This window comes from Labeo rohita, chromosome 5 (genome assembly GCF_022985175.1).
Source record: "Labeo rohita strain BAU-BD-2019 chromosome 5, IGBB_LRoh.1.0, whole genome shotgun sequence".
NCBI classification, from domain to species: domain Eukaryota; kingdom Metazoa; phylum Chordata; class Actinopteri; order Cypriniformes; family Cyprinidae; genus Labeo; species Labeo rohita.
The window spans coordinates 37092827-37118010 of NC_066873.1; the positions used below are offsets into that span (position 1 = coordinate 37092827).

At 37.2% G+C, this 25184-nt stretch overlaps 1 protein-coding gene across 16 annotated transcripts in view; it reads right to left on the reverse strand.

Annotated features, from left to right (window-relative positions):
- fbrsl1 (fibrosin-like 1) overlaps positions 1–24939 on the reverse strand; it is a 365636-nt gene extending 340697 nt beyond the window's left edge. For 2 of the 16 annotated variants that reach the window (XM_051110781.1, XM_051110777.1), the window contains exon 1: positions 23649–24933. In XM_051110781.1, the coding sequence (XP_050966738.1) occupies positions 23649–23921 (273 nt within the window). In that variant the 5' untranslated portion in view covers positions 23922–24933. Of the gene's footprint in view, positions 1–23648 lie in introns of all 16 variants that reach the window. The other 14 variants (XM_051110787.1, XM_051110788.1, XM_051110778.1 and 11 more) reach the window with 13 other exon arrangements.
- Positions 24940–25184: the final 245 nt, after the last annotated feature.

Consider the following 25184-nt stretch of genomic DNA (forward strand, 5'->3'; position numbering starts at 1 on the left):
CGATTTTAAAACAATTAGATTTGTGTGACTCAGGATTTTTGCAGAGGATTGTGTTGTATTAGAGAATGTTCAGCTGAATATTTCTGGTTAATAACTAAAGCAAAACAAAAACAACATTAAGACACTTAAAAAAAAACAAAAAAAAAAAAAAACGTTTACTTTATTTCTTTAATTTCATTCCTTTTCTACTACTTTTTAAGTTTTACTTTTATTCAGCAAGGATACATTAACACAGTTAGCACAGTTCATCCAAAAATTAAAATGACCTCATGATTTACTCACCATCAAGCCATCCTGTATATGACTTTCTTCTTTTCAGGCAAACACAATCACAGTTATATTAAAAAAATGTCCTGCCTCTTCCAAGCTTAATAATGGCAGTGAATGGCTGTTAAGATTTCAAAGTCCAAAAAAAGTGCATCCATACGTCATAAAAAAAAAACAAAAAAACAAGTACTCCACACAGCTCCGGGGGTTAACAAAGGCCTTCTGAAGTGAAAGGAAAAATTTCCATATTTAAAACTACATAAAGCATGATCTCTAGCTTCTGCTTTCGTACACACGTTCACGAGAGAGTAGTATTCCAGCGGATGACGTAAGACACAGACATACTGTAGCATAACCTCATGTTAGTCTCACGAGAACCAAGTTTTGTTTACGGCAAAGGAAAATCAGTCTCCTCTTGGTTTATATCAAAATCCTCCAAGACTACCCTTTACAAATCCACATTTTGTACTTTCTACTTTGCGCTTTCATGACTGGTGTTGTGTTTTGCGCTCTCCTCTGTACTTCAGCATTTGTCACCGCGTTCGTCTACGTCCTACGTCATCCGTGGAATGCCACTCTTGTTAATGCGTGTACGACAATTAGTGAAAGCTAGAGATTACAATTTATAAAGTTGTAAATATCTCAGTGAGTGTGAGTTTTTATATCTATGCATGTTTACATCAAGCAATTCTGAGAAAAACTAAAAAGAGCTGCAAATTATCTCACAAATCTGACTTTACAAATTGGAATTGCGAGTTTATATCACACAATTCTGATTTTATTTCTTAGATTTGCACAACTGAAAAAAAGTTAGACTTTTGAGAAAAAAAGTTGCAATTACCTAAATATACTAATGTGTCTTTAAAATACATCTATTTCATGCTACTTGTATACTACAAATAAATTTACGTGCGTACTTAAAAATACCCTGCAAGCATACTTTTTGTATACTAAACTGGTATATTTAAAGTCTGCTAAATTGGAACAACTAATTTTGTACTTAAAGGGGTCATCGGATGCCCATTTTCCACAAGTTGATATGATTCTTTAGGGTCTTAATGAAAAGTCACTAATATACTTTGATTAAAAATTCTCAATGGTTTTGTAAAACAACACCCTTTTTACCTTGTCAAAATGAGCTCTGCAAAAATCACCTTATTCTAAGGGGTTGTTCCTTTAAATGCAAATGAGCTCTGCTCACCCCGCCCCTCTCTTCTCTCTGTGGAATGACGAGCTTGTTTACTTTAGCCGCATTTAGCTGTGTTTAGCTGCAAAACTTCCTAACTACCACGTTATAAGGAAAGGCGATCGCAAAGATTCATAAAAAAAACGCTTATGCACACTTCACAAATGATTTGCGCGAACATAGACGGATGTAGATCGGGAGGCACATTCCCTTTACAAACAAATGTAATCCACTGCATCTTTAGCAGCTCAGATGTCGAGAGTAAATGACGACCACTATGTTCATTATTACATCCAGCAACACATCACCTCACCTCAATCGCTCAATCGGAGATATTCTTGTCTAACTTACATCCCTGCTCCGGCATCGAAACAAGGAAAGTTACTGGACTGTGACAGCTGGTCTGAGATATGATGCTCATGTCAATCAACTATCGTGGGAGCGGCCTCTGTCGGTGTGACTGCACACCGACAGGCATCTGAGAATGGCTCGATTTGAAAAAGGGGATATTATTTTTACAGATTAATTAAAAACCACTGCATGGATTTTTATCATTACAGGGTAGATTTATTTGCATCCGATGATCCCTTTAATGCACTTTAATTGCGCTGAAGTAGTGAAGTCCAACTAAAGATATAGTTAAGGATATATGATTGTGCTAAAGTTGAACTATTGCAAGTATACTATAGGTACACTTTAAACATTTTCCATTTAAAGACCGATATTATTTAAAGATCATAAAATCATAATTTACAGTGACATTAAAACATATTGTAGGCTTAATATGAAGAATTGTGCATTGTGCACAAGTAGTACTCCAAATAAAGTTTAATTACAACTTTTATATCAGTAAGTCTTGAGCAATGTGTCAGTAAATACGTTAATAGACAAACTATACTTAGTATAAAATAAATGGATTTTAAGTCTATTACTTTTTTACTAGGGTATGGAAGGCCGGAAACTGACGATTGTCCTGAAGGTCTAAGATTAACGGAGAAAAATAATTTTCTCTCATCTAATGTTGTCATTAAAACTTTAACTTGCAGTCAAAAGATCAAAAATACAAATTCTGATGATTCATGAACTATAGTGTCTCTGCCACCACAGCAAGACCCTTAAATAAGTTGCTCTGCATAAGAAAGCATCTGCTAAATGACAAATCACTTCCATTCCTGTTCTCCCAACAGTGTACACAATGAACCAATTACTTTATTAAGCCAACCATAAAAAGACAATAAATAGTATAGCCTCAGTATAAACACACTAACAGAGCGGCTACTACACTCAAGGACAGGAACCGCCGCTTTGGTGCCTACGAGAGCAGAGGAATGCTGGGTTCGGCAGAGGCCCGTTTGCGCGCAATCACATCTGTCATGCTCTGGCATTGCTCTGTTCCTCCGGGGGAAAGAGAAAAAGAACTCTGACCTCACAGTTGCCAAAACAACCATCTATCAATATTCATTAGAGATTTCTGCAGTAGATACAGGGACCAAAAAAAAAAAAAAAGAAAGAAACCATGCAACACGCTGTTATCAAGCTGTGCATGTAATGCAAGACACTGTGGAGACATAAAAAAGGGAAAGCGGCAGAACAAAAAGCCTCTGTAGCGTACAAGTCTAGAATGCCTTGTAGGTATAAAACAGACTCAAATCTACTGATGCATAGATTTCCTCTCTGCTGTTTTTCTTTTGCTTGCGAGGAGCCGTAAAACAACACTAAATGCTATTTAGAGAACCGTCCTTGTCATTTTCTCGGCTGTGCCCCGCAGAATCTCTGAGGCGTCCTTTGCGCCAGGGCTTGTTGGTTTATTTTCTTTCGTGTCCTTTTTATCTTTGTCATTCACAAACATGCATTACAAGGGTGAATACACAGGCACACAGTCATGCCAGCGTTCTGCTGAATACTGATGGGGTTCTGCCGAAGAGAAGAACTGAATAAAATTCAGTACAGGAGGAGAGAGGCGTGCGTCCCGGGAAAGGTCATCCATCGCTTGACTGGGAGCGCCGATGACCTAGTCCAGAGGGCTGCATCAGCAAGCACGACATGAACGTGGCTATGTGTGTGTGTGTGTTCATTTTGCCTTGGTTGCATAGTTGTACTTGATGTAACTAAAATACTTTCTCTTATCCCAGCTGAAAATATGTCCAATCATCCGTAAGTTGATTTACCCAAAAAGCATAAACAAAGGCACAAGGGCTATGCAATCAATCGAAATAAAACCGGATACGGCTTAGTGCAATTGTCGGATCAAAAAGGCTGCTTCACACACACTCATTTTGTTGTCTGCTTTGAGTTGCTTATAATGTGCATTTGGTAATGCAATATGCTTTAAGGGTCCCCCATGGCTTTCCACCAAAATAAAACCTTGATGGTTTAATGTTTGAAAATGAAGACAGCCTAACAATTACTATTATAATTTTACAGTTATATCATAAAATATTAATAATAATAATAATAATAATAATAATAATAATAAATTATTTGTATTATTATTTCTTAAGTACTATTTTATTTTAGTTAAATAGTAATAACTGAAAATAACAACAATAGTAATATTTAATTTAATATTTAATTTAAAATAAATATAATAATAATAATAATAGTAATTATTATTCTTATTTTTATTATTATTATTATTATTATTATTATTATTACTAGTACTACTCAAGTACTATTTATTGTTTTAGTTAAATAATAATTATTGAAAATAGTAAGAATAGTAACATTAATTTAATACTTAATTTAAAATAAAAAATAAATATAATAATAATAATAATAATAATAATAATTATTATTATTATTATTATTATTATTTCTTAAGTACTATTTTTTTATTTTAGTTAAATAGTAATAATTGAAAATAGTGACAATAGTAATATTGTTAGTAATTTTATGTTAGTAATATTATTATTATTTATTATTATTTTACAATAGTAGTAGTAGTAGTAGTAGTAGTAGTAGTAGTAGTAGTAGTAGTTATAGTAGTAGTAGTATTGACTGTTATTGTAATATTGATATACAAATTAAAAATCGTTGGCCAAATTTCACAGCCCTACAAACAAACACAGCAAAGCAGTCACAACAGACCAATACTGACCAATGGTTTGAATTTGGGGTGGGATCTGAGAGTGGGAGTTACTGAAAAAAAAAAAAAACCTTTTTGAAAAGTCATTCATTTTTTGGTTTGGTGGTATCACTTCATACTTTATTAGAGCTAAACAATATATTAAATATTTACAACTTATTCGCAATATAGCAACATAAAATTGTGGATGATAAAATGAACGTGATGTAAACATCATGTGAAGTCATGAACATCAGAGAGGGTTTGATACTCTAAAATGGATATTCTCTGAATAAATCCAAGTTCAATAAAAATGACCACTTTAAAGGCACAGTATGTCATTTTCGCTGCAAGGCGGCGCATATTCAAAACAAACAAAGAAACTAGTAGTTTGTTGACACTGTGATTGAGTGTGGAGTTTATGGGAGTTGTCGTCTTCATCTCCACAGCTGATGCAATCCGATGGAACTCGGGTAGAAATCACGTTCACGGATGAGCTAATGTATTAAAGATTTATTAAAGCAATGAGAGATAAGCGCGACACATGGCTCGAAAGCAGTAGAGCTTTTATAATGCGCCAGTCGACATGGTCCGTTACACTAGTTAAAATTGCTTTTTTCTCAGAATTTGGGATAATGTAAGTACACAAGCCAGCAAAATATATAACACTGTTTTTTTTTTTTTGATATTTTAATCCAAAAATCTCACACTGTGCCTTTAACTCCCAAGAGCCATTAAAACAACATTCACTTGGTTAGTCTGCACTCAAAACACAAGTTACATATCAAGTTATAAATTAGGCTTGACAGTTCTTACTTAAGCAGAGCCTATCATGTCTGTAAACCATAGAGGAAAATTCAATATATTAGTATGAATAAAGCAGTGACAGGAACAATTGCAAGATTCACTAATGCTCCAAAAATGCATCTCTAGGGAAAACAAAAGAAAACAAGAAAATGTAACACACTATAAGGAAACCACATGCCTAATACATATGCATGGATCTTGACAAAAACTGCAAGACTTTATTTTGTGGGGAAAAAAAGTGATTTAGTGAATTTTAGTCTGTTCCTCAAAGCTACTGTATAACTTCTAAATATATATAATGTAGGTTTTGTAAAGACAAAGAGGTTAAAAAAAAAAAAAAACAGTCAGCATTTTCATTACTGGGTGAGCTGTTCCTAACTATCTCTGCTGCCTCGTTCTGTACCACACAGCACTTTGCCTTTTGAAATAAATCTGTGTCAAGTTTGGCATCTTGTCAGGTTTTGAGTTGCAGACAGTATGCTTGGATTTGTTTGTTTGTGTGCGAGTGTATCTGTGTGAGTATGTGGGTAGCAGAGAGCACTGCTGTTTTTAGCAGCCTGCTAACAAACTGATTATGTTTAACAAGATGTTTTAAGAGCCATCACATACATAAACACACATACTTGAGGTGCTTGGAGAGAGACAGATGGAGATAGACAGACAGCAACAGGAAAAAAAAAAAAAAAATACAGCAGGCGACAGAGTGGAAAACTCTGCTGCCATTGCTTTCTGATTATTGCAGAGCTGTCTGAGAGTTCCACATGGAGAACCCTTGAAAATGTGAAAATCTTCCCAAAAGTTTTGAGACCATATTAGTTAAGTCCTTGACATTTATCATGTCAAAAGTAAGATGTTTAATTTAAAGGAATATAAAAATGTCTCACTCTACAGTTATCCCTTGGCTCATGCCTCAAAATGCATGGCTCAGATTTGATCGTGAGCCTGGCAAAATTTTTGGGTGTTTTGCATTTTTTGCAAAACTTACTTTTGCAAACTAGTCCTAGGTTTTTCGCTCGATTAGAACCAAACCAGTGCAAAGATTCCCTGGAGAGTGAATATCAATAATTATTAGGGATGGGACGATAAATTGTTGCAACGCAAATAAATTCAGAGATTTTCCAACACATTGAGATTCTTTCTTAAATCGATTTTGAGCTTAGTTTTGAACAGCAGATGGCATTGCTTGCTTTAGAAACAGCCGTGCTCTGCTTGTTTCCAATTCCTTACACGCACTTGAACCTAAAATAATCATTCATACAATTTGACAAGGTTGAAACGAATTACAAGGGTGTTCACAGTGGGCTGTTTACATTAATCTCGCGTCATAAAAGCATTCTGAGCCGAGGTGAAATTGCATGACTCAGCCGAACATACAAGTGCTCTTCTGCACTCTTCTTCGTGAGTGTTTGAGTGTGCTGATAAAACCTAGATCTACATCTACATCTGCTGTTAAAATCTAAGCTGAGAATCGATTCCAAAGAGAATCGCGATGCATTCGGAAGATCTCAGAATTGATCCACGAATCAATTTATCGACCCATCCCTAATAATTATCAAAAAAAAAGCTGAACTTGAGACTCACCGTCACATAGGGACACCAAAACGTTCGAAGGGGGCAGGGCCACTTTTAGTAAAATGCTTATAACTCCTGAACAGAATGAGATATCTTCAACAAACTCGGCACACTTAGGTAAGAGCTCAAGTGCCACAAGGGCCTATGGGGACATTTGTGCATCACAAAAAAAACATGGCCTCCATTAGCTGATGAAGTTTGAGCACCTATTAGACAATGATCAGATCACATTTTTTAAGGGGGCAAACGATTGAACATTGTGTGGTTTTCAGCACATACACGCGAAATTCGTATCATATGATAGACCTCCTCGTTCCGAACATCTCTGCATCTAGAACTACTACTGTCAATCAAACCGTTTTTTAGATAAATGTGAAGATGTGAAAAACCTACTTTTGTGAACTAGTCCTAGGTTTTTCGCTCAGTCTGAAAAAAATAAAATAAAATAAAATACAGCAGTGCAATTCTCTGGACTCTCTAGGTCAATAATTAATCAAAAACATGTTGAAATTTACCCTTTGGGAAGCTAGAATGGGGTCCTTTAGAAAAAGGGGCTTTCCAAAAATACCCAAAAGCCTATAAAGCCTAAACAAAAACTCAAAACTTCACAAATCCCACTGAGCACATGCAACAGGTGATTCCAAACAAGCATGCAAAGTTTCAAGGAGATCGGAACACAGCTGGCTCTATAAATCATAAATGTCATGAAAACATCATATTTCTATGGTAAATCACCTGGATTTGACAAAAAAATCTTTTTTAATAATTGATTTAGATGGTTACAGGCTTGCTAAATAATATATAATGTCTTTTTCTTCATGTGCTTAAATACCTAAAGCCCCTAAACCCTGGTAATCGCTGCTTGCAGCTATATTTAATTTTATGATTCAAAAGCTGAATTTTCAGCATCATTACCCCAGTCTTCTGTGTCAGACGATCCTTCAGAAATCATTTCTTACTATTATTGATGTTGAAAACTGATGTGTGGAAACCATGATACATTTAAGATTCCTTGATAAATATAAGTTAAAAAGAACAGCATTTGTTTGAAAGAGAAATCATTGTCACCTTGTATAAATTATAGCTGTGATGACTATGTTGTTGGTATAAACTGTGCTGAAGAAAGAATTATTTGAGTTTGAAACACTGCATTTCATAAAACAAACAATTAAACTTTCAAGCGTTTATCAATTTTGTCATGCTTATGCCAAAGATTCAGCATCAGATTCCCAAATGAAAGCTCACTCTCTAATACTTTGGTCTCATGAAACTTGATACATGTGAAATTCAGTCGAGGACCCTCAGCCGAAAGAACTGGCCAGAGAATTCAACAGCGAAGTGATTAGACGTGTAAATTTCAAGAATGCCCGCAATGTGGTCAGCACCCCGGATCACAAGCTGAAGAACCGCATTTCTGCCGATGGCACTCTAGAACCAACAGCCTAGAAAATTTCTAGGAAGATTTCAAAGGACCGAAACGCCACAAAGGCATTTTATAGCTGCGTGTGAAGCGTGTACGTGTACCACACCCATGTGTCAGCAGGGTTTGGAGAGATTATTGCAGGGCTGGTGCCAACCACCCCACCTCCCCTTGCACGGAATGCAGACCAACACATAAACTAGGTGTCGTGTAGTACAACATACAGCTAGGGGTGAGAATCACAGCAATTTCACAGCCTAAATAGACATGCTTTGAGCTTTTCCAAAAGCTTCAGGTCAGGAAATCACACAATTAGCAATTACTTTGACCAAAGCTTTGTTATATCTCTCTCTCTGGCTCTGTCAAGCGTTAAGGCAGTGGCGTTGAGACAGAAACACTATTGTGCTTTCTCCACTAAACAATGGCTCTTATTTAGCCTGTGGGGTCCAAATGTGTGTTAGCTCATTTACTCTATGTCTGCCAAAAATTCCTGATATGGATCCCATTACAAAACCAATAAACAGCCAGACAGTGTGCCAGTTCTGGAAGAGCACGCTGAGGAGTACAGAATAAACCTACCCAAGGCACCCTGCCCATCTCACATGGGCTGCAGGAGCCCAGCGTTTCTGAAAAGAAAACTGAATAGCTCTTAAGACCTAACCGAGGTGGTCCTTCTGTATCCTCTAGGAAAAAAGAAACTGCCAAATCGAAAAGTATCAGCCAGTTACAATAAAAAAAGAATCCAAAAGTAATTTCATCTTTCAACCTCCACTGCACTAAAAAGGTGTTAAAGTGGTCATGAACAATTCAATTAGGGAAAAAAAAAAAAGAACTAAAAAGCGACATTTAAAAAAATGAGTTGCATAAACGATTTTACAAGAGGAAAAAAAAAATGATTTAAATTAGCAGATAAAAGATCACATAACTGACGAACAGACTACTATTCAATGTTTTTGAGATTTATATATTTTAAAAGAAATGCTTCTTTTGAACTATCTATTCATCAGTGAGTTCTGAAAATAGAGCCCTGTTATGCATTTTTCACAATAGTTCACAATATTACTGTTTTTACTGTATTTTTGATCAAATAAAAGCAGCCCCGGTAAGCATAAGAGACGTAATGTTCGAAAACATTTACAGATCCCAAACAGAACAGCAGTGTAATGTTTGAAAAATATTTAAAACTGCAAACTAGTATAAGAATGGCTATAGCAGCTTCTTAAAAAAAGTTTTTAAAAAAATGGTAGCAAATATAGGACATATGAAAAATTCAGAATTCAAGTACGCCTGACGTTTTTCTTTAAAAACTGCATTTATTTCTGGCTACTGTGTATAGGTTATGTAAGTACTGGTACTTCTGAATCGGGAAAGTACTTGATGAACATATACGATATGTGGAGAACATTTACTCAGTATCGTTATCTCATTTTTGACCAAGGTGGTTTTTAGAGGCTTTTGCATTGAAACTCTTCATATATTGATATATCCAAGGTGTGATGCTGTTCATTTCCCAAAAAAACGGAATTTCCAATTTTCTTTCTTAATCTTTTGAATTTAAAGACTATGAAAACATGTTTTACCTTTCAGAAACACCATCTATTCAGGAAAAACGGCAAAAAAGCTTATTGAAATCTACATGATTGGGTGCATTGAGTGCATTAATAAGCTTTAAAAATACCGTGGCAAAAAATGACACATGGTGTCATAAAGGCCAGTTAGCATATAGGCTATTTAAATCCTTCTATTTATGCTTTAACTTTACCATTCTGAAAGTGAAAAGCACTGAGATGAATGGGAATGCTATAAAACAGCTCCAGGTATTACAGGCCTAATTGGGTTAAAAGGTCAGGGAGAGGACAGAAAACGGTCATACAAAATTAAATTACGATTTCGGAAACAAGAAACCTTTACATTGAAAGTGGACCTTGAGGAAAAATTACAATGATGAAAAAAAGTGTTATGACCCTGCTATGCAAAGCAGAATTCATGAAGCTGCATTTATGAAGTGTGGCAAAGCCACATCCATCACTGCTGTCATCTAATGTCATGTCACTAAGGTTAAAACATCTGACAGAAAAAGACAATTTTCCACTAACAACTGGAATACAGTCAGCTCAGAACTGACGGCAGTCAAGCACAACTGTGTCCCTCCCTGCAGACTAGGGTGTTTTTCTTTTATTTCCAATGCAGTGTCACTCATGTGCTGTGGCAGCAGTGTGTGTGTGTAGCAGTGTGCTATTTCCAGCCTCAACGTAGCCAGACTGTGAGGGCCTCTCTGTTGCTCAGTCGAAAACCTACAACATCAACATAACAGCTGCTCCCCAACAAACACCATTTGACCATGAGAAAAACATGCTGTAATGGCATTTACATGGAAAAAACACAATGCTGTAGACTCACTCCACAGTATTTCCAAGACAACAATTCCAATTACATATACTAGATACTACAAAGACAAAAGCCACACTTTAAAACAGCAGTTTTCAACTGGTTCTGCTTCAGCACTCAGATTTTACACATAAACCCAAAATGGTTTTCAAACAACAAAGGCATAGATCATCCAAAATGAAAATTTACTCTCCCTCAGGATATTCATTTGTAAAGAATTTGAAGGAGAAGTCCACTTTCAGAACAAAAATTTACAGATAATGTACTCACCCCCTTGTCATCCAAGATGTTCATGTCTTTTTTTCTTCAGCCGTAAAGAAATTATGTTAAGTTAAACATTTCAGGATTTTTCTCCATATAATGGACTGATATAGTGCCCCGATTCTGAACGTCAAAAATGCAGTTTAAATGGGGCTTCAAACGATCCCAAATGCGGTTGTAAACGATCCCAGCCAAGAAAGAAGGGTCTTATCTAGCGAAACTTAATCTTAAACGCTCGTCTTGTCTTGCTCTCCCTGAACTCTGTCTATTCTGCCTCAAGACAATTAGGGTACGTCGAAAAACTTCAAACCTCAACTTCAAAAATCATTTTAAAATCATCCTACATCGCTGCAGAAGTACCGACCCAGTCTATGCAAAGTGAACATGCAAAGAAGATCAAACGCCCTTAACCAAAAAGGTAAAACAGCGATGTTAGACGATTTTGAAGTTGAGGGAGAACATGAGATGGGAATTTTTCAACATACCCTAACTGTCATGAACCGGAAAAAAAAACAGTTTAGGCAGAGCGAGACAAGACGAGCTTATGGCATTAAAAAGTATATAAATTGTATTATTTTTACGAAAATAACTGATCGTTTCACTAGATAAGACCTTTCTTCCTCGGCTGGGATCGTTTAGAACCACATTTGGGATCGTTTTAAGCTGCATTTAAACTGCATTTTGGAAGTTCAAACTCAGGGCACCATATCAGTCCATTATATAAAATTCTGAAATGTTTCCCTCGAAAAACAATTTCTTTACGGCTGAAGAAAGAAAGACACGCACATCTTGGATGACAAGGGGTGAGTACATTATCTGTCAATTTTTGTTCTGGAAGTGGACTGAATGGGTGCCATCAGAATGAGTTCAAACAGCTGATAAAAACATCACAATTAATCCACACATACTTCAACACGCAGTTTTGCGCTCTACAAAAAATTAATTAATAATTAATTTTCAGCAGAATTCCAATTTTGGAATTCTTTATTCTTTTGGAAAACTTTAAAGTCAAACATTAAAATGTACTGATATCACCATGAACTGCATAGGCCCAACAATAAGATAAATTATTAACTTGACAGACTTGGAAATGCTTAAACAACAGTTGAAGTGTGATTTACAGTGATTATAGTCAGCATGTTTCTAAATGTCAGTTAAATTGAAATGGGCTCATGCTCACCGCAGCCAATAATTCACCACAAATAAAACAATGTGGTCAGAACAAATCATGTTTATCCCCATTGCCTAATTAGGCTAGTTTTAAGTGAAATCTGTATTGAAATACTATACCGTTTTATTGGATGTGTGAAAGCCAATTAATAAGCAAGCCCATTAATAAAAAGACTGTTTATTTGGCTATATAAACCATCCATGATTAAAGAAAAGAAGAATTTCATTATTTGGCTTTGGCATCATTCATTCTTCATTCTGCCTACAACAGAATCACTGATCTAAAACTCACTCATGAAACTTGCAAAAATACATGAGGAAACTCTTTTTAATACTAATTTGCATGCAAAAACAGGCCTTCCCAAAAACTTTCCTGGATTCACAAATGCTTCATAAACATAAGATTTGATGGTAGGGCTGGACGATTAATTGAAAAGTAATCAAAACTGAAATTCAGAATCTCAAATCAATGTAATTTTTTAATGTCGGCTGTTACGTTTTTTTTTTTTTTTTTAAACCAGTCATCGGTCAGTTTTATTGTCAGCAGTTTGCACATTCTACATACCATTTACACGTGGTAGGGAGCAGGTGTACATTTCTTTCGTTCCAACTAACATTTTGAAAATACGAACATTTTCATGTATTCAAAATTTCACAGCTCGTGTTTCATGAGTGAAGCCCATTAACTTTGGCACAGTAATCCTGTTGTAGAATGTTCATTTCACACCTGTAAATTGCTGGCAAGAGTATTTCCAAGACATCAGCCCCCCCATCCAGAACTTGCCTACAGACAATAACACCGTGTCTACTCTGGAAGCAACCGGTATTGACTCACGCTGTGACAGCTTGAGGTTGTCTACTCTGGAAGTGTTGATGCTGCACGTCAATGCTCACTAACCACACAGATCATCTGTACGCTCGAGGCTACACTTCAGCAATAGTAAAATGTAAGAATAGCTTGAATAACTTTGTATTATATTCAGCAGGAATCCACTGGTATATAAATGCACCATGAACTATTGAAAAATGTGCTTCATATACTACATGGTGCATTTTCATATAGTTACAGTAACATTTTAGGACTAGGTGGTACGGTCAAGATTTTATTAATAAATTTTCTAACAAATTAATACTATCAATCACCAATATTATTAACATTATAATTATGCATTAAAATTGATCAAAGTGACAATAAAATACATTTATAATGTTAGCAAAAATTTCTATTTCACACAAATGTTTTTTAAAACTTTCTACCAAAAAATCCAGAAAAAAAACATTATTCCATAAAAAGCACTGATAATAAATATTCGTTGAGCACCAAATGGTCATATTAGAATCATTTCTGGAGGATCACGTAACACTAAAGATCGCTGGAAATTCAGCTCTGCCAAAACAGGAATAAATGACACAATAAAATATGTTTAGAGAAAACCATTTCTTTCAAATTGTAATAAAATGTAACAACATTACTGTTTTGACTGTATTTTGATCAAATAAATGCAGCCTTGGTGACAGGGGTTTATTTTAAAAACTTTTGAACAGAAGAGTATAAAAATGTTATATATATATATATATATATATATATATATATATATGTTTTACAAAAGAATTATGGAAGCCCATTTTTTTGCTAACTTTTTTCTCTGGATTGGACTCGCAGTTTATATCTCACAATACTGAGAAAAAAAATTTTAATTACAAAAGAGAAAAAAAGACATGATGTTTTTATATATGTTCTCAGAATTCTAAGTTTATACCTCACAATTCTAACTTTTTTTGTGACATACAAACTCGCAAATGCGAGTTATAAAATCTAATTCTAAGTAAGAATTGTGAGATAAAAACACGCAATTCTGAGAAAAAAAGTCAGAATTGTGAGGTTTTTTTTTTTTTTTTTTTTTTTTTTATAAAGTGTACAGCATGCAATTCTAAAAAAAAAAGGCTTGCAATTCTTACTTTGCAACTTGCAATTGCAAGTTTATACCTCAAACTTCTAAGAAAAAGTCTGAATTGCGAGATGTAAACAAAACTTGCGAGATGAAAAGTTGCAATTACCTTTTTTATTCTGTTGTGGAAACGTGCTTCCATACTATATCAAAAGTCGCAATTACTTTTTTTTTTATTCCATAGCGAAAATGGGCCTTAATACTATATAAATGCTGTATTTATATAAATATCTGTAGCCTAAGCCTTTATAATAAATTACACAGTTATTATAGATTAAAAATGTATGTAGTTACATTTTATCTATGTCGGTTTTCTGGAAAACTGGCACTGCTACGCCTCTGTTCTAGAATTCCGACTTATTTCTAATTCCGTACAAGCATACCTACTGTATCTAATCAGAATCTAAGTCTCTCACTTAAGCGTTTAAAAGTCACGGAATCACAAGGGACGAGTACGGCGGAGAGTTCCGGAGAAAAGCAGCTCTGGCTCACTGGCTGTTTTTGGCTCATGCTAGAGGAAATATGATTATGCAGAAGGGGAACGGTTTCATCAGCACCTGGAGCGGTGCGTGAGAGGGGAGGTTAGGGCCGAAAATAGGGGGGGATTTATGAAGTGAGCACATACTTTAGCCCTGGCAGGAAGTCATTAAGCTGTAAGCTAGAATACAGAGAGAAGCGCTGGCTTCTGCGCCACTGCTGCGACCGTTCAAGCAGGGCAGCGGCTGTATGTTTCAACACCACAGTATTTTTTTAGTCATTTCAACTGTCATTTAGCCAAACAATCAAGATGACCCCTCTTGAACTGACAGTAAGCGGTGGTGGTGAAAGGTCAGTGTGGTCGCTCAACTTCCGTTTATATGATTTGTTCATCCTTATTATTTGTGTAATAAGGATGAACAAAAGCCTTACGGGTTTGGAACGACATGAGGGTGAATAACCAATGACACAACTTTTATTTTTTGGTGAACTATCCCTTTAATGGAAACGTTAACAAAACATTCCAAGAACATATTTTTCTAAACTGGGATCATCTCATGCAAAAGAGCTCTAACCAGCATGTCCACTCAGATTTGAAGCACATTTTTCAATAAGTCATCAGATCCAATGGGACAGAGAATAACATTTTGCAATGGGCCTGATGACCTTTCCTGCTAACGCTCAGCCAATCAAAAACCAGGTTAACTCTGAAAAGGTTACAGAGGCTTATAGGCCTTTCTTTTCACACCAATCAGCAAAGCATAAATGTACTAAAACATACTAGGGCAGTGTAATCGAGGTGGAAGGAGTGTGTGAGAGAGGAAGAAGACAGGCCTCTGAGAACCTCTCCCATCTCCATATCTTATTTCAATGTGGGAATAGCACTCTCAGCAATTATTGTTAGTATCAGTCAGACCATAAAGGCTTTTCCCCGTGGAGCCGAGGCAGCTATCTCACGTTCAGAGCAGGAGCTTGTCGACAATTGTTACGCTAATTGCTTTCACAGCAAGCGTCATTTATAAAGAAAACATGCTCTAAGACACACACAGAGGCTCAACATATGAGACCGCACACACACGCTCTCTCATTACGACTGTGCCAACTAAGAAGCAATAATGTGTGTGTGCGCAAGTAAGACTGGGCAATTTATCAAAAATTGTCAATGTAATCATGATGATTATGTTGGTGATATTGAATAAAGCAACATTGTGAATAGGGCAATGGTTTTAATGTGCTTTTTATTTGACCATTAACATTCTTTCTGTGATTCAGTGAATCAGTTCCCAATTTCATAAAAATAGTACTTGATTTTGTACTTGTAGAAGTGTAAACGGCTTGAAATACTATATATATTGTGGTCACTTACATGAACACAAACAAGCCAATAAAGCAAAGCAGCTTAAAGGGTTAGTTCACCCAAAAATAAAAATTAGCCCATTGTTTACTCACTCTCCAAGCATCCTAGATGTATGTGACTTATATGTATATGACAAACGCAATCGGAGTTACACCAAAAATTATCCTTGTACTTCCAAGCTCTATCACGGCAGTGAGTGGGTGTTTCTCTTCATCAGTCCAAAACAAGTCCAATGAAGTGCATCCATCCATAATAAAAAGTGCCTCAAAGCACTTTTTGTAAACAAAGCACTGGTCATGAATTGGAAGTTTAAAAATGAGGATTTGTAAAGAAAAAATGTTGGAGGATTTTGACATAAACCAAGAGGAGATTGTTTTTCCTTTGTTAAAGTAAGGAAACTTTGCTTCCTTTGCTCCTGTAAACAAACGTTGGTTTTTACGAGACTCACCAGCGCATGCACTATGCTGGCGTATTACGTCATCCGCCCAGAACGGCTTCCGTGTATGACCAGTTGGTGCAAGCTAGAGAAAAAAAAGTGATTATTACGTTTTAGATATGGATATTTTTCTTACAAAAACGTATCGATTTGCTACAGGAGGCCTTTATTCACCCGCCGGAGGCGTATGAGGCACTTTTTATTATGGATGGATGCACTTTATTGGACTTGATTTGGACTGATGAAGAGAAACACCTGCCTACTTCCATGATAGAGCTTGAAAGTGGCAGAATAATTTTTAATACAACTCCAATTAGATTTGTCAAAAAAAGCCTATAAAAAAAGCAGCTTAAAGGGTTAGTTCAACCAAAAATGAAAATTAGCCCATTGTTTCCTCAATCCTCCAAGCATTCTAGATGTATACGACTTCCTTCTTTCAGACAAATGCAATTGGAGTTATACTAAAAATTCTCCTTGTACTTCCAAGCTCTGTCATGGCGGTGGGTGGGTGTTTCTCTTCATCAGTCCAAAACAAGTCCAGTGAAGTGCATCCATCCATAATAAAAAGTGCCTCAAATCACTTTTTGTAATCAAACCACCGGTCATGAATTGGCAGTTCAAAAACAAGGATTTGTAAAGAAAAAATGTCTGAGGTTTTTGATATAAACCAAGAGGAGACCGTTTTCCTTTGTTAAAGTAAGGAAACGTTGCTTTCTTTGCTCCTGTAAACAAACGTTGGTTTTCACGAGACTCACCAGCGCATGCGCAATGCTGACGTATTACGTCACCTGCCCGGAACGGCTTTCGTGTATGACCAGTTTGCGCAAACTAGAGAAAAAAAGTGATTATTACGTTTTAGATACGTTATAGATTTTTATTATGGATGGATGCACTTTATTGGACTTGTTTTGGACTGATGAAGAGAAACATCCGCCCACCTCCATGATAGAGCTTGAATGTGGATAATTTTAAATACAACTCCAAATGAATTTGTCGAACAAAGGAGGTCATATACATGTAGGATGCCTGGAGGGTGAGTAAACAATGGGCTAATTTTCATTTTTGGGTGAACTAACCCTTTAAAATCATTCCTTAAGTTAGATTAAGGCCTTGTTTGATATATTTGGTTGACAACATGTGCATATAATGTTTGATACTTGTTTGGAGAAATGATTCATCAACACCCAGAAACAGAGAGAAAACCATAACCACAACTTAAGATAACCAAAAGCCCTGAAAACGAAAGTCAAAACGGGCTCCAACACGTCGGAAACAAGTTTACAGCAAACGCTTCTATGGTGTCAGAGGAAGCTACACAAGTCCAAAATCACTCATATGCTCATAAATCACAGCGGAAAAACATCCTCAAATTCAATGTGCAAATGTTTAACAATAATAGTTTTCACAGTATGAGAAACTTGGACTAGGGAAGGTCTGCCTGTTTAAAAAGAAAACACTCTATTACTTAATGAGCCACTTATGACTCCTCTCAATTTCTTCCCCATTATTTTTATTGCAATTTTCAGAGGAGCACTAACACTAGTCTGTCGTTTCTGTCTTCCCTTAACAGCTTTCTCTGCCAGCGGGTGCTTCACAAAAAAAAAAAAATTGCTGGAAAATAGTACAAGTGGAAAATAAGGTGAATTTTCAAACTTGGCCTTGAAAATGTTTATTGCTTACTGTTTACAGTCATTTGCAGAACATTGTGTTGACTAGCATCAATGTCAAACAAATACTAATGATAGACAACATGACCTCAATGAAATCTTTAAAACATATTAGCTCATAGTTTTCATTATCATTCCCTTATGTCCAGCACTTCTTCTCCCACGCTCACTTGCTCACTCTCTCAAAGAGACAAACATGCAGAGGTCAAAAAACATAAGCCCTCTGTCCAACGCCTCACCAAATCATTCCACCCTTCTGTCTGATATGCAGTGTATTCAGAACAGTTATCAATAGGTTTGACGCCTTTAGACCAATTAAATGTGCAAGTGTGGACACCACCTGTTGGAGTAATTTTCTGTGATTAAAACTGAATGATACGTAGGGCGTACGAAAACAAGCTTTTCATTATGTTTTTCATCATCATTCTCATATCCTAAAAGTCCACTGAAGTGCTTTGAAACACACAGCGTTATTGTATGCGTTGGCGTAATTTTAATTGAACCAGGAAGACAGGGCGGGACATATAAAGCTGCCCTGCCTCTTTTTAAATAGCCAACAGTGTTTTGTTCATATCACAGCTTGGGCCAGAGCCATTAAGCTCAGTATTCGACAGCGTATGACAGCCACAATCTCATCCATATCACTATAAAATATAGCACTCTGTTTAAAATTTAAATGGGTCTGATACATTTACACACTGCATTGTGTGTATTGTGTTTCTGGACCAGAGCAGACTGCAAACTGCGGTTGTTTTGCATGACAATGCAAAACCAGACTTCACTCGCCCCAATACAAAGCAATTTCCACTGTCTGAATCGTTCCCTATCCCCTATACCAGTGGTTCTCAATCCTAATCCTGGGGGTCCACTGGTCTGCACAATTTGCATGTCTCCCTTATTTAACACACCTGATTGAGATCATCAGCTCATTAGTTCAGTTCATGGCTCTCTCTCCTAATGATCTGATGATCTCAATCAGGTGTGTTAAATAAAGGAGACATGCAAAATGTGCAGAGCAGTGGACCCCCAGGACCAGGATTGAGAACCACTGCCCTTTCACTACATGCCATTCACCTTACAGAAAACACACATTCTGTAAACAAGTGACCGATTTCAACCACAGCTTCAGCGTCTATTTACAGTGTAGGGGGTGGGATGCTTTGGATTCTAGAGAGCATTTGATTGGACAGAATATCTGATGAGAAGTTCAAGTGCAAGGTGATGTCATCAAAATCATTGATCCATATTGGCAGAAGTTAGAGAATGTTAGTTTTGAATGCTTCTATCTTGTAAATGCGAATTTTGTCATTGTTTTGGAGCACACTAGCTTACAGATAACCTTAAGGCTAACATATTCATACCAAAATCCAAAAAGCTTCAACTTTGATTTCATGGGGACTTTAAAGGGGTCACGAAACGAGACATCAAAATATCCTAGATCTTTTGACACATAAAAAGTCTTTGCACTATTATTAATACACACTGCAGGTTTCATAGCTTATTACATATTACTCATTACGAAAAAATAACTAACCACGCACAAAAAAGGACTCAATTAGATATTGTGGGACCTGTAACATCACACGGGCAAAGACGTTTGCATATGACTACCTCTAGAGCAATGGTTCTCAACTCCAGTCCTCAAGGCCCACTCCTCTGCACATTTTGTATGTCTCCCTCATTTAACGCACATTCAGATTCAGATCATCAGCTTGTCAGCACAAAGATCCAAGAACTGAACTGAGCGTGTCAGATTCAGAAACATACAAAATGTGCAGAGCAGTGGGCCCTGAGGACTGGAGTTGAGAACCACTGCTCTAGCGCAAGATATCGCACTATAGGCCCCATTCGGTAATGTTTATTCACTTAATGGCTGAAGTAGCAAATCGTAAGTACACTATTTTATTATGCTTTCTCTATAACTGCCAGTTTTATGAGGATAATGCTTTCAAAACACTTACTCATGTGCAATTGCAATGGACCGTTAATACTTTTGTCAAATGCAATGACGCTAGCCAATCAATGGCAATTTAATGACCTTAAAACAATCATTTTGGATCATTAAAATTAATTAGTTCAGACAAAGAATCAAAATGAGTGTTTAAAATAGTCTTTTCTCTACACATTTATTTGTTCTTGTGCAAATAAACTTTAAAGGTGCTTTTGACCGCAGTGTTGGACCGGGTCCCAAAACACACTTGTAGCAGCAGTAAGGGGCGTGACTAGTGATGATAGAGAGAAGAGAGCACTCAATTTGAGTGCGCAGGATGAATATTAGCAGATCCACTATAGATAGAGAGAATTGGAATATAAAAAGAAGAAAAATATCGGAGGAACAATACATTAAAAAGAAGGCTTACGATCAAGCAATATCGGAGCAGCTTTCGAGCGGTGGAGAGACTCAAGAAGTGGGAAGGGCTCAAATCGGATGCAGAGATTAAGTTGTTTATTTTTGATAGATGAGTAACGTTGATTTTGCATTGTTTCTCACAACTTATCTGAGTTGGCTTTTGTTTGAACATACTTGTGTTTTATCTTTGCTTGTTTTTTGATCGTCGTTATGCAAGGGTTTTGTACGTAAATGTGGGGTGGAGATATCAAAGTAGGGCAGTGCGATATATTAAATATCAACATCGTTTGGCAAAAATCACTTAGTGCACTTTTAAGTACAAAAAAAAGAAAAAAAAACCTGCTATGATGTGTTTAAAGAACTTAATTACCAAACTGGAGACGTCACATTCCACACCAATGCTTTATTAAAGGCACTTCCCAAAAATTCCTGAGTTTCCACTATGATATCATCAGCCTCGCCTTCCTTTTAACTATTAATCATTGGATAAAACTTTTTTGTGTTAAGTCAAGCAGAGATCAGATCATCACTATAACACAGAAATGCAAACAAAACACTTCACAATCACATAAAGTAAAATTACGCAACTAAATTTCCAACTTGTAACATTAAACCCAGAGAAACATATAACCCACACGGATCAACCGGCTCAGCAAAGAGGATTTACATCCTGTATCCAGCACAAGCACACACTCACACAAGCCTCCTCATTCTCATGAGGGGGGAATAACTGCAGCATTCTTATCAATTAAGTACTTCATTACACAGAAGGACTCAAAGAGCTGGGAGGCATTATGTAATTTTGCTAAAATGCATCTCAAAGCTTCTACCACACCACATCATATCCCACAGCTGACGTTTAAATCGCCCCGGAAAATTCATATACACAGGTAAGCTGATTCAGAAGCACATCATTAGGTAGCAAACAAATGCATCTGATGGATTTTCTTTCCTCTGCCAGATGGAGAGCTCTACTCACTTAACTGTTCATCAGACATGCAAAACATGAGGAAAAGTTCAAAGAAAGATGCGTTTATTTGCAGTGGCCTGAATTACACTGCTCATGTGGGTGGATTCTCAAAAGAAACATGCCAGCTAGAACATCTTACTTTAAGTGATATGCTATGCACAACGTATATGAGCAGAACCTGTGTCTAGAGCTCAGATCTTGACTGTTTGCTATCAAAAAATTAACACACTTGTAAAATGTAAGCATGCCATTAGTAATCAGACTAGGGAATGCCTACTTATCAGGGTCAAATGCTTGAACATGTCTGCAAAGCAGAGAAATTACCACTCAATTAGCAGTTTAATGTTTAAATGAACACAACCTGGCTTTTTTATATGAGCGTAAAACATAAATCATTGACTCTCAAGAGGTACTATGACAACTGTTTTCACAGGGAATGTAGACGTATATCTCTGTTTGTTTATGTGACTGAGCCCTGATTTACAGTTCACTGGTCATGTTAGGCCACTGTCATTTGTCATGAATGTACCCACTCTCGCTAGCCAATAACCCACCACTTCAGCTGACTATACAACTCTCAGTCAAGGCTGTTTGCACAACACCTATGTAAAGCCACTGTTCACTTGCCCTTATTAGCTTCTCTATTGGTACAACAAGTTTAAACACACCACTTGATGAATCAATGATCCTGTCTGGAACACACTTGCGCGCACACACACACACACACAAAACAAATACAGCCCACATTCACCCTATGATGGTTTACAGTACTTCACCTTGACTTAAGGAAGCAACTGAGATGTAATTCTCGTGACTTCTGTTTTTAATTTACTTATGGGTCAATGACGTGACACCTTTTTCTGTTTAAGATCTGTTAGGAAATGACTAGAATACACCTTCTATAATAAACTTGTTTACAGTTTTTACATTTAAAATACAGTCAACAATATCTTAGCATTCTAACTGCCTAGTCATTACAGAAAAAAGTAAAAAGACTAATGCCCTAGTATGTTGGCATTAACAGAATAATTGTTGTAGCTAGTTTGCATTATTTGAAGAATATGCGACCCTGGACCACAAAACCAGTCATAGGTTGCACGGTATATCTGTTGCAATGGCCAACACATTGTATGGGCCAAAATTATTGATTTTTCTTTTACGCCAATAATCATTTGGATCTTAAGATCATGCTCCATGAAGATATTTTGTAAATGACCTAACATAAATATATCAAAACTTAATTTGATTAGAACTTTATCTGAACAACTTTAAAGGCGATTTTCTCAATATTTAGATTTTTTTGCACCCTCAGATTCCAGATTTTCAGATAGTTGTATCTTGGCCAAATATTGTCATATCCTAAAAAAACATACATCAATAGAAAGTTTCTTCATCAGCTTTCAGATGTTTAAATCTCAATTTAAAAAAATGAACCTTATGACTGGTTTTGCGGTCCTGGCTCACACATATATTAAATAGCCAAATCAAAATTACTGTGGCATTTTGGTCAGAAAAAAAAAAATGAAACAGAAATAAAGGAGTTCCTCATAAATGTGTCAAGGTCATGACGTTAAAGAAATTATGTGTCACATATTTTTCCTTTATGAAAAGAAAAACTCTTTTGCACAGGTCAAAAGTGTAACACCCAGAAATGCCTTTATATACAACTCAAAATGTACTCAAGGTGCAAGTACGATATTTTAGTCTTTTCAAAGGCATGCGTTTTTAACTAGATTTTCACAATATGCATATTCATCATCATCTTGAATAACAGCATTTGTCATAGACACCGCAGAGTCATGGCAGGTGCCGTCTCGTCAACAAATAAGTGACATTTACATCTCCTGTACATAAAAAAGCCCCCAAAACCATAAAACCACAACTTCCCGAAATGTCATGAGTCATTTAAGCACTTTAACACGACAAACTCAAGTCGATATTGAATTTCTTGTTATTCAAACTTCAAACACACCGTTCAGAATGATTCATTGTGTTCCTTGAAGTGACCTGTCAAACAACGCTGACACACTTCTGCAAGAGTGACAGCGCAAAACGGCAAAAGCCGTGACCTCCATTACGTCACGCTTGGTACTGTATTGTGCCATCAAAAACGCTCACTGGGAACGGAACTTCTGGAATGCGACAATGTGATAACAGCAAACACCTGTTTAGCACCCTCAAAAGCGGTTATGTCATCACAATCACATAAAGAACAGAAAAAAAAAAGAAGAAAAAAAAAAAAAACTTGAACCGTCGCCGCGGCCACAGACGGTCGGACGTGTTCAGAATATTTAAACCGGTTCTTACCTCGAGACGGTCCAAACTGACGAAACTGGCAATAGCAAATCCATCAATAATATCCTCCTCCTGAGAACTAGACTCGCGTCTCTTCCTCCGGGGGGGTCGCGGGGTTCTGCTCGAGGATGTCGAGCGTGGCGGAGCGTTTTTACCGGGACTTCGCTCCGGCTCGGAACCAGACGAGGGGCTCCGATCGCGGGCTTCCCCGGCGCGCGCCTCCCGTTTCCGTCCCCTCTCGCGCTGCGAACGGGATCTGCGACTCTGCTTCACTTTCCCTTCCATTTTAAAAATCGGTGCGATGTCCTCCCCCCGCCCCCCCGCAAAAACAAAAAAGGGAAAATGACACTCGATCACGTCAAAACCAATCGATTCCACACAATCAATAAAACACACCCATAGATACTGGAGCCTGTAAACAATTTACAGCGTGACCTTGGATGTTAAGCTCCGTAATGTGATAAACAAACAAATGTGATCCATGCAGGTTGAGGCGTGTGTGTAATCCAAAGCACGGCGTCACAGGATCGAAACGCCTCGCTTCATTTAAACAGGTGCAAAATGGCTGTTTAATTACAGTAGCGTGAATTCCAGGCGCACGGCAACTTTGTTGCAGCGGAATACAACAACATCAGCGTGTGTATATACTGCAGACCGCACGCTGGATTCATGTTGCTGGCCCTGCTTTAATTTCCACCCGTTTCATGCCCCGCTGTGTCAGAAACAGCTAAATAAGCATCCGCGTGTTTGTCAAACAATTTACAAATGGGAACTTATTGCATCGGCAAGTTTCAATGTGAAGAGACGCCACGAAGCCATCCGAGACAACACGGTCCGCGTCAAAGCAGAAAACGCTGTTATATCCCCCAAAGCTCCTTCTTCAGCACACAATCCAGCAAAAACAAATCCTATCCAACCAGGAAAAGAGTTCTTTATCCAGCAGAGAGTAAGTTGAACGCCTCCATTCCTGAACGCTGCGGCTGAAGGGAAAGACGTCGGCTTGTTTGTCGGAATACGCGAAGCTTCGCTAAGTGGCTTTAAAGAGACAGCGGATGATTCACATCTCCTCTTCTCTCTCTGTTCTTGCTCGTCACAAATCGCACTGCGAAGTGTAAATGCTCCGAGTCTAGCAAACTGACGTACTTCCGCCACTTCTGCGATTGCCAGAGGAAGTGAGCTGGTTTATTATATTACTCCGAGGAACTTATTTTTTCGTGGCATGTCATTTGCAGGGTGTTTCTTTCTCGTCAGTGACGTCCGCCTGTCAGCGGGTGGAGAGACGCGCAGTTAGCGAGCTGTCAGCGGCCAAATGCGCATCAGTGCGGGCTGCTTCAAAAGCCCACACCGATCTCACAGCAGACTAAACCCTCTTCTCCATTGTACAGTTACGCACAGAGAACTTGGGCATCATCTGCCTCAAATGGTCTGTCCGCTCTCATGCATTACAGTGACCTTTAACCTAGTTGCATTAAAGGGAAATGATAAATAAAAACTGTCGCTGCACTTGAGAATTCAAACGGTACGGCATTTTTGTCTTGTTCTCTCTCT